Source organism: Oryx dammah, unplaced genomic scaffold (assembly GCF_014754425.2).
Source record: "Oryx dammah isolate SB20612 unplaced genomic scaffold, SCBI_Odam_1.1 HiC_scaffold_29, whole genome shotgun sequence".
In the NCBI taxonomy this organism is placed as follows: domain Eukaryota; kingdom Metazoa; phylum Chordata; class Mammalia; order Artiodactyla; family Bovidae; genus Oryx; species Oryx dammah.
Window position 1 is genome coordinate 23720521 of NW_024070213.1, and position 10900 is coordinate 23731420.

Here is a 10900-nt window from a genome sequence, read left to right on the forward strand (position 1 = left end):
TGGCAACCCACTCCAGTGTTCTTGCCTGGAGAATCCCAGGGACGAGGGAGCCTGGTGGGCTGCCGTCTATGGGGTCGCACAGAGTCGGACACGACTGAAGTGACTTAGCAGTAGCAGCAGCAGCATACATTGCTGAAGATAAAGTTGGTAAACTTATAGATACATTAAGAGAAACCATAAAAATGAAACAATAAAGAAAAAACAACTTATAAACATGAAAATAATTTGATGGAGCTATGGAAAAACTGCCAGTGATTAATGTGCATGTCACTGCAATCTCCAAAGGAGGAATGAAGGAGTGAAAATTTTTGAAGAAATAATGACTGAAAAATTTCTAAATCCAATGCATTTCAAAAATTCAATAAACCCCAGAATAAGAAAAACAGACCAGACCACACCAACATGCATTTACTACACTATCTTCAGAAAATTACCTCTTTGAGTTTCAATTTTACCATCTAAGAATACTTATTTTCTGCATTGTTCTAAGATCTAATGAATTAGAGCTTGCAAAAAAGTTTAGAAAATTGTAAAACACCCATCACTATATTAATACGATGATAGTTGAAATTATACAACACATTATTGTGATGAATCAGTTTCAGAATTGGCTGATTACTCCCCATGACTGTCAGTCTGTTTTTTTCTGCTTTCATTGAATTACCCTTTACAGCCAGAGCATAGCACCAAGGTTATAGAGAGAAAAGAAATTGCAGTTACAGTGCCTGCCGTCCAAGAATTTACCATAATGTTAGGCAAATATACATAAAAAGAAATTTAATCAAAACATGAATTGAACAATATCATTGTACTTGAGTCTTTATATACGTGCATTCTCAGCATGAAATATAGTTGATTTACAATGTTGTACCAATCACTGCTCTATAGCAAAGTGAGTTTACATGAATCTTGAGGGGCTGGATGCTGGCTTGAGTAGCGTGATGGGAGCTGGGTGGATTTAACCATTATAGATTTCATAAAGTGCTTGAATCTTAAGCTGGGTTTTGAAGGCTTAGAAAGATACTACACTAAAGCAATGAAGGCAGTGGGCCTATTGGAAGGAATGGATGTAGAGATGGACACGAACCAGTTCTCAGGGCAGAGAAGAACAAAGTCTGAATGGGGATTGAGAAATCCTGGATTTTGTCCCTAATTACCAAGCAGGAGACTCTGCAGCCTCCTTATTGGGAAATCAGATTGAAAGGAGCTCTAGTATTTTGTATGGCTCCAAAATCCGGGTTCAAATCCTCTAAAAATGTTGAGTGGTTTTGGAAGCACACATATTTTCTTGGTTCCAGTAAGAGTCAAAACTATAGCCTCTTAGGATATGATAATATTGAGATGAGGGTGATGAGCCAGGATACAGAATCTAGAATCCACACAGAAGGAATTTAGGAGCCATTTAAATTTTGGGAGCAGGAAAATCATATGGTCAATCATCTATGATGTTCAAAAATCCTGGAAAACACATGTTAAGAAGCAGCCATTCACTGATCCCGAGGTAGAGACAGTCTAGACAAACTACAGCTGGCCAAGTGTCTTCTAAGGTTAGTTTTTCCTGTGCACCGAATCAGCATTAGAACATGATTAACAGAATCTCCTGTTCTGGGCTAGGTGGGCCTTGATTGAAATATCTCAGTATTTTCCCAGAAGAAATCAGACTCAAAATGTCAGTATCCAATCAGAAGTTTATTATGGAAGAATCACACATCTTAACTCCCCCTTGACCTTCACTCCGCTTCATTTTCATTACTTTTCAACGTGTGGGCAGGAAAGAGGGATGAAGCCAGACAAGAACGTTTAAGGAAGAATAAAGCGATTCGTATGTTTCTATATAGTTCAGTAATGCTACTGCAAGGGAATGCAAAACCAGGCACCAGGCTCTGGAAAGAAAGAGACTTTTGTCCAGTCTCATTTGGCCCCTCGGCGCTGCCGGAAATAACGGTCGTAGGCAGCATTGTATCCATACACCATGGCATAGCGTTCGCAAAGTTTGAAGTCATCACAAGCTTCCCGGTTGAGCTCGTATTGAGGCTTGTTGAGTTCTCGGATTCTAGAAAGTGAGAAACAAACACAAAAAAATAGAGAGGCATAAAGGAAGTGGAGAAGTAAGAAAAACAGAATACGAAAATATCATGGCGAGATCCCACAGTGTTAGTGTGAGTGGCTCAGGTGTGTCTCTTTGTGACCCCACGCACTGTAGCCAGCCAGGTTCCTCTGTCCATGGAATTTCCCAGCAAGAATACTGGAGTGGGTAGCCATTCCCTTCTCCAGGGGATCTTCCTGGCTCAGGAATCAAACCGAGGTCTCCTTCACTGCAGGTGGATTCTTTACAATTTGAGCCACCAGGGATTCCTCCAAGATGAAGAGATATTTACAGAACAAGGGGGAAAGGTGAAAGAGGAGGAATTTTCTTTTTCAATACAAATAGAAAATTGCTGTCTTTCCTCCTTTACCTCCTCCCTCCCTCTCCTTTCTGGGCCTTTCACAAAATAGTCTTCTAGAAATTCAGTTGTTTTCGTACATTGTTTTTAAATTGTTTGATTTTAGAATATGCTTAGAAATAATATATATGATCGAAAAAAATCCATTTCTCCCTCCATTCAGATCTGGGAATAATGATCTTCCCCATCACGTGTCATCACCTACCTCTCTTGGGCTTTCGCTCTCCATCTCTGTTGTGGTGATATAAAGGTGTTAGCATTTCTCCTGTTAATGAAGGGATCTTAAAACAGAAAATAGGTGGAGTTTTAGGCAATCGGTCATTGATAATATTTCCTTGAGTATTCTCTGACACAAATATATTTGAAAGCTCACTCATTCATTTATGCATTTCATGTAACTATGAAAATTAGTTTCATAGTTTCGTAACTATGAAGAGTAAAGGGGGAGACAAAGCAAATTTCATAAATTGCCTGATCCAAAGAAATTAATAACTTACATGTGGGTTACTAGAGACTTGGCACACAGGCTACAATAGACCTGGCTTGTTTATTTGCTTTGGGTCATCAGTTTGCCTTTCTCGATTTTGGTATTTCTACTCGAGTGTATTTTTCATTCCTGTGAGGACAAATCCTCTTTGTCCTGAGGTCTTAAAACATAATTTTAGATTTTCAGTAAATGAACAGTTTAAACAGCATAAAATAATAAACAAATTAAAGATGAGCATGATATTTATTTCTCTACCCAGTCTTTATAAGTTGATATTCAATAGTGTCCAACAGAATGCTGGTGTCTGTGGTCTCCCAGCTGACTTGGCCTCCAAGCCTGTACTTTCTCATTTGTCACTACCCCTCATTTTCCATCTGTGTGGTTGTTGTGGTGCCAACTTAAGATTTCCAAATGAGATTTTATGGTTCCTAAGCATGTCGAAAGCATACTTGCCATCTTACAAATTTAAAAATTGCTCATCTGGTGATTTTTTTAATAGTCATTGACTTTAAAAATTTACTTTACTTTTCCAAAAGATACCCTCTTTTTCCTCTCTGTTATAGGTATTATCATTTTGTCTATTTAAGAATTAGGAGATTCTTCAATACCTGAGATTCCAATAGGGAATTAAAATATTTACTTACTGATTTCATAGGATTCCAGGCTTTCATGAGATTCTGGAATTTAAAAAAAAAAAGATTCATTTTATTGTTCCTTTCCACAGACCACAAGAGTTTAAATATAGGGAAGGAAGGGAAGGGAAGAGTCAAAAACATGGGAGGAGTATATCTGGCAGTGTGGTTATTACAAATTTCAGGCATTTAGGATTTATGAGCTGTTTCTCTAGCTCTGTTCTTGCTGGGATATATCTACTCTTTAGTTTTCCGGTGTTAAAGGAGCCAGTGGCCCTGGTTTAAGCTAAAATTTTCTAAGAGCTATGAAGTCTCTAGGCTAGTAAAATAAGACAGTTTAAGTGCTGCATGTAAGTTTCCAGGGAGCCTTCATTGATTTAATTTGGGACCTGAAATCAAGGAAGGGACATAGCATTGAGGAAACAGGCAAGACTCTCCAGGCAGGCTTGGCAAATGGCTTGGCCGGGCTTCTCCACAACAGGTTCCTAAGAGGTTCTGAAAGCCTCTTAAGAACCTGTGTTAAACTGACAGCCACAGAAACCACTGGCTTCAGCTGACATCTCACATTGGGCATGATGCCAGGTCAGAGAAAGAACTGAGACGATGCCGAAGGAAAAGATTTCTTCTTTCTCCCATTCTCCTAGGCAAAGCAGGTACATTTGGCAATAAGAAACTCATAGTTGTAAGCATATGAGTGTGCTTGAAAAGTTAAAAAGAAGGTGAAAAACCAAATACTCTGATACAGAAAACTGGCGAATAATTTCAAGACTAAGGAGCAAACTACAGATAGCTGTTAATATAATTGAGGCTCAAGGAAACCTAGAATATCCACATAATTGAACCATAAGACTGAATGACCTAAATCACGTTGCCTGAGATTTCTTTTCATTAGCTTTGAACAGACACACATATATTTAACAACAAAGAGAACTAGGCAAAATCGATCTTTTAACAATAGAAACAAAGAAAGCGATTTTTCTCTGAGATTCTTTAAATGTAAAACTTTATTTTTAAATTCATTCACTAAAAAAAAAAATGTTAGCTTCATGAGATTGTCCTGCTCCTAGAGAAGGTCATACATATCACTTCGAGTGAAAACTGGTTTTCTTAAAGGTGAGTGATTCAACCAATACCCTTAACCAATTGTAACCAAAGTCAAAATAAACATCCTTATTTGTTTAAATGAGAGCTTAGGGGCTGGAGAGTTGATATCTTTTTTTTTTTTTTTCCCCTGAAATAGCAAAGTTTCCAGGTATAGAGCAACTTACCATAGAAAGAACTTGTTTGTTAAGTTACATACAAGAGTCTGGATATTAAAGAGGTAAAAAATAAGATGGAAAAAAAAAAAAAAAGACTTGATGGAGCAGATCAGTGCTCAAAGGTCTTGGGAAATGTCAAATTCATGGTCCTCTAAGATTATAAGAGCAAAAGGGAAAGAAGAGAAGGAGGGAGAGGAAACAATCCATGAAAACTGAAGTCAGAGGCAGAAAAGAAAAAAACAAAAACAGAGAGAGAGCAGGAGAAAGTGCTCACCATAACACAGAGCTGCCACGGCCAAGGCAGCCAGGATGGAGAGGAGGAGCAGGCTCTTCATGGTGTCTCCGGGTCACTCGCACCGTCTCCTGGAGCAGCAGTGGGGAGAGACAGCTACAGGCTGTTGGTGAAAGGCTGTGGGGTTTTTATAAGAATCAGAGCAGCTGAAATGGGTGGAACCAGTGGGAGGGAGGGGGCCGGAGAAGGTGGAGACTGGTTGGCATTGAATGAGCACTGGGACTTTTCCCAAATACTCATTCCTTCCAGATATTATCTACTCTGGGTGGGCAGTTTTCCCTCACTCCTGGACCTGACTTCTATGGCAGGATACTGCCCTGGTACACAAGTTGTGGCTGCCCTATGTTTGGGTCAGACCTGGGCACAGGTCCACAGAGAAGGGAGTTGCCGCAAACACGTGTTTGCCTTTCTAATTCCTTCTCTGGTCTGCCCTCTCTGGCCTTGACTTTGGGTCTTTCAGGTTTGGTCCATACACAGAGCCATAGTGTTCTCTTCACTCCCCTGATGGATGGATGAGAGGTTCTGGGGGAGAAAGGACTTCACTTTCTGTGCTGATTCTAATTTAGAATAATTTTCCTAGTAGGGCTGAACTGTTAATCCTAACCACTTGGATGTTCGCCTAGTGATATATCCCTTTTGCAGTTTTTCCAAGTGCTCAACAGGACGGGGATGGCCAAGGACCCCCTGGCTTCTGTTTCCTCCATTGGCTCAGCAGCAACTCGCCCATCCAGTTTTGTGACTTGAGTCCAGACCTGCACACTGATGCCCTCTTAGGCTGGCTATCACTCATCTAAAGTGCAGCAAGGATATCCACCTCGCATTGTCTGAAGGCATTGTCTTGATAATGAACTAATTGAATACGCTTTTAGTGAGTGGCAGATGAGATGCAAGGTACCCTGCTAGGTGATGTGGGGACCTAGAGACAAACAAGACAGTCCCTAAGGAGGTAAGAACCTCCTTATTATTCACTTTGCTCTTGAGCTGTCCTGTGTCCTCCAACACAGATTTTCACAAACACACACCTTCACAAACACACACCTCCATCAGAATCAGAAGCTCTATGTCTCTATTTCTTATTGCAATCCTTCGATTGCAATTTGGTGTCTCTGGTTGTCTGTCTCTTTTATTTTTTTATCCTCTTGGACAATCAGAAAACCTTTTCTGTCAGATGTGTCCCTGTTGCCTGGGTACCCAAGAGTCTTTTCAACAGAAAAATAGACTTGTGTCACAGAACAGCAGATTGTGGAAGAGCAAGTTGCAGAACCACTAACTTGGGCTGGAAGAGAAAAAGGGGCTGCAATGGGGTGGATGTGTATACTTTTCAATGAAGATTAATTTCTAGGAGCAATGATGAACAGCTAGACAGAGCCTCTTGCCTCATTGTTTTTGTCTTATTGGGATGGACTTCCCTGGTAGCTCAGACGGTAAAGAATCTGCCTACAATGCAGGAATCCTGGGTTTGATCCCTGTGTCAGGAAGATCCCCTGGAGAAGGAATGGCTACCTACTCCAGTGCCTGGAGAATCCCAAGGAAAGAGGAGCCTGGTGGGCTACCGTTCATGGGGGTCACAAAAAGTCAGACATGACTGAGGGACAAACAGTTTCACTTTTACAGATTCTCTCTTCTCCAGCTACAAACATGTGCTTTGTGATGTACACTAGCTCCATCTTTTTCTGGTCTATTCTAGCAATCCCCTCTACTCCCAAATGCAGAAGGCAGCCATACTCTATCAGCTTTCTGACCTCATAATTATTTATTTTTCCATTCTCTAAATACAAAAATCTTACATTTCTCTTTCCAATTTAAAGTGAAGTAAAGTTGCTCAGTCGTGTCTGACTCTTTGCGACCCTGTGGACTGTAGCCCACCAGGCTTCTCCATCCATGGGATTCTCCAGGCAAGAATACTGGAGTGGGTTGTCATTTCCTTCTCCAGGGGATCTTCCTCACCCAGGGATTGAACCCAGGTCTCCCACATTGCAGGCAGATGCTTTAACCTCTGAGCCACCAGGGAAGCCCAATTTAAGATTTACCTTTTTTCATAAGTCATTTTAAACACAGCCTCCACTGGGTTTCCTAAACATTTACGCATCTCTCTTTGTTGTCCTTTTTTTTTTTAAATAAAGGATTTATTATTTTCTTCTCAGGAAAACAGGAACTTAGGGAAACACATTACATTTTACAGCACATATTAGTTTGCAGTTGATCCTAACTCTTCCTGGCACAACTGTCAATAGCATTAGCTGTTTTAACCAGAACCAAGGTGTTCATTCTCAATAGAACATACACAGATGACGCTGAAAGACTGCAGGTTTTCCTCTGAGAGTAGCATCAGACTTGTTTTGGTTTTTGTACGGCTAGCTAACACTTCCTTTTGGAAACTGTCTCTCACAAGTCTCTTGTCTTTCCTTTCACTGTTTCCATCTATGCCTGAGTTCTCCTATGCTCAATTCCATTTATGTAGGATTCGTAAATGCTTAGCATTCATGCATGTGTAAGAATTCAGAGCCCTTCTATTTCTTTCCTCCCGTATCTCTTGGTCTTCTCTAGTGCCAACTGGCTATCTAAATTGTCTCAAAGACAATTCTGTATATGTCAACTCCAGTCATGTATCCTTATAAAGAGGATTTGGACTAACTCGATGGAGCTTTTGTATTGGAAAAGGCCAAGACTGACTTACGAGAGACAGAAAAAAATGGAGGTAGAAAAAAAGATGAAGAGCTTTGTAGGCTTGGTTTGTTGGATGGAGGAGTTTAAGGAAGAGATTGAATTATAGAGAGAAAAGCTTTGAGACAGCTGTAGGATGTGAGACTTGTTGAAAATAAGACATGAAAACAGACAAATCAGAATGGCTTTGGTTATGAATAGTATTGTTTAAGATTGTAAAGGATTGAGAACTGGCAAAAAAATGTTAAATGATGTTGGCTGCTAGTTGCATTTTTAAATTTTGGATGTCTTGTAAAGACTAGACCACGTGAAGTTTTAACTTACATTTGGAATCCAATGAAAAACATTTATATAGTTATTTCCCGCTAACTACTCAAGAGAAATATTTTTCAGGGAAGAGAATATTTGAGGACACTCCCAGAAGTAACAACCAGGCTCTGAGAGAGGCAGTGATAGGATTTCCAGTTTTTATTTAGATTATATGGGAATTTTCTCATGTGAGATTGGCAGTGTGGTATAATCCAGGCAACAGAAATACAAGATCTCCTATTCTACCTGTCTCAAGAGGAGAAGACAAGGATGGCCACACCTTTCAGAACCAGAAGTAACCTCAAGGTTTTAGTCATCCGTCGATCAATCCATCTCACGAATTTATAGAGCATTTATTTACTATGTGCCAACTTTAAGCTGGAAATACAGGGACAAAAAAATGCAGATATGAACTCTGCTCTCATGAATAAAGTGTGTTTTTAGATCACAAATTTAATCAGTGGCTCTTCTTATGTGGACATTTGTTTAGATAGACGATTGGCACTAGAGAAGACCAAGTGATATGCTTTCTCATTGGACTGACTTTTTAATGGACACTCAGGAGTGCCTTTGTTTGCAGAGCCTTGTGAAAAACACTGAGGACAAGCTCAGAATTCAAGGAGAGAATTTGACTCGGGGGAAGGTTGGCAGAGCTGCCAGGAATTACTAAGGGAGAAATTTTTCAGAAAAATTTGTGCTGGGACATACGCTAAAAGAGTTATCGCTTTTCTGTAGTATTTCTGTTACTAAAATAATGGTACAGTATTAAGGACTGATGCTAAAGCTTCAATACTTTGGTTACCTAATGCAAAGAGCTGATTCATTGGAAAAGACCCTGATGTTGGGAAAGATTGAAGGCAAAAGGAGAAGGGGGTGGCAGAGAATGAGTTGGTTAGACAGCATCACATACTCAATGGACATGAATTTGAGCAAACCCTGGGAGATAGTGAAGGACGGGGAACAATACACAGGGTCACAGAGAGTCGGACATGACTTAGCAACTGAACAACAACAAATAAAGTGAATGCGTTTCTCCACCAATTCTACATCTTCCTCTTTCTCTTCTTTCTTACCCTTTCTCTAGGGTAGAGACTGCTACCTTTATTTCAGACTGGTAGGCATTTTGTCTTTTTTAGGAATTTTCCTGGCTCCCATCAAGTCTTTTTTTTTTTTTTCTGTCCCATGAATTTCAGCTTTATTTACACAATGTTGGTTTTATGAGTTCATATTATTATTTTACTGGCAGCACTAAAACCTCACTCTTGCCAGTAAAGGGGAAAAGGCAAAGAAGAGAAGAGGAGGAAGCAACAGCCCTGAAAATAAAAACAGGAATCACTTTCTAGGATGCCAAAAGGCAATGAATTGAAAAACATCTAACCAATTTTATGAGATAGTGCCGACCTCTTTGTTCTATTCCTTTAAGGGAAGCTCCTTGAATGTATTCTTCATTTCATATTTATGAATCCACATAGCTTTCTGTGAATCAAATTCCTCAGTATTTTTCTTAATTTGTGTTGTAGCTGAACTAAGTGAAAATCAATCTGTGTCAAACTCAAGTATGGGAGGAGCATCTTGGAAACTTGGGCACAAAATTCTGGGGAAAGGTGAAGAAAGCTGGATAAACTGAACTCCTGGCTAGGAATGGCTGCAATTTTTCTCTCCTTACTATATAGATGATTTCCTCTACCCTTTTCTTTTCTATTAAAAGCTTCATTAAAAAAATGTAATAGCAGATATAAAAAATACAACTATCAAAGTAATATATCATACATCAAGTCTGCGCTATATACTAAGCACTGTGATAATCACTTTTTAGTCATTGTGTTTTTCACTTCTCATAATAATCCTACATACCAAACATAATTATTCACATATTATATATGAGAAAATTAAGCTCAGTTGCATATTTAAACCAAGGCCATATAGCAATTAAGTGGCAAAGATGAGATTCAAACACAGGGTTGTCTGACTTAAAAGAATATGATTTTAACCACTGATACAATCACACATTATTCCCTAATGTTCTGATTCCTACTTAAATAATTCCATGATTGTGTCTGCAGGGGACAGTGAATTCCCAGTTTCAGAGCTAAAGATAAAATTAAACAAAGATATATGTATTTAATATAATAATTTATTCAATGTCCTTTAAATTTTGATGACAGAAATCACAGATTTTCATAATGCCATTTCATCTCAAATAGTTTAATGACATAAAATCAGAGAAAAGGGATGCATTTGGTATTGGAACCCAAATCCCTCATTTCTCTATCCAGCACTCTGCATGCTAAATTGCCTGTCCAAACAAGCTCCAACTCAAAAAGTTGCTTCCCCAAACCTTTCAGCTTGCTTTAGGAATCACCAAGTCATCTGGTTTGGTATAAGAATATAGGCTTCACGGTGTCTACAAAGCCAATTTCTACAGTTACTTATACAAAATCAGATGACAGTCAGCAAACATGAGTGTTCATAGGCTGGGATGAGACTTGGTGATTCCTGAAGCAAGCTGAAAGGTTTGGGGAAGCAACCTATTTGGTATAAGAATACAGGCTCCACAGTGTCTACAAAGCCAATTTCTACAGTTACTTAGACCCCAAGCAAAGTTGGAAATCTGGACTCAATTTACAAGATGCTCCTTCAACTCAAAGCAAAACAGAGAACAGGTTCTGTGTGTCTTGAATCTTGGCTAGAGATGAAACTGGGGAAGTCTGGCTGCTTACTCATCAGACTCTGGCTGCTTCCTGTGGGAAAGGTATGAAGTTAAAGTCTGGAGAACTTTTCTCATGGCACCACGACCCTAGCTGGAAGGGAAG

General features: G+C 39.5%; 1 protein-coding gene across 1 annotated transcript; it reads right to left on the reverse strand.

Moving 5' to 3' along the window:
* Positions 1-1668: 1668 nt before the first annotated feature.
* On the reverse strand, positions 1669-5338 carry LOC120858893 (matrix Gla protein). Its single transcript, XM_040235248.1, has 4 exons — positions 5097-5338; positions 3576-3608; positions 2650-2725; positions 1669-2053 (listed from the first exon to the last, which is right to left on the reverse strand). Exons 1-4 carry the CDS (start codon positions 5155-5157, stop codon positions 1912-1914), a joined length of 312 nt encoding a protein of 103 aa, XP_040091182.1. The 5' UTR covers positions 5158-5338; the 3' UTR covers positions 1669-1911.
* Positions 5339-10900: the final 5562 nt, after the last annotated feature.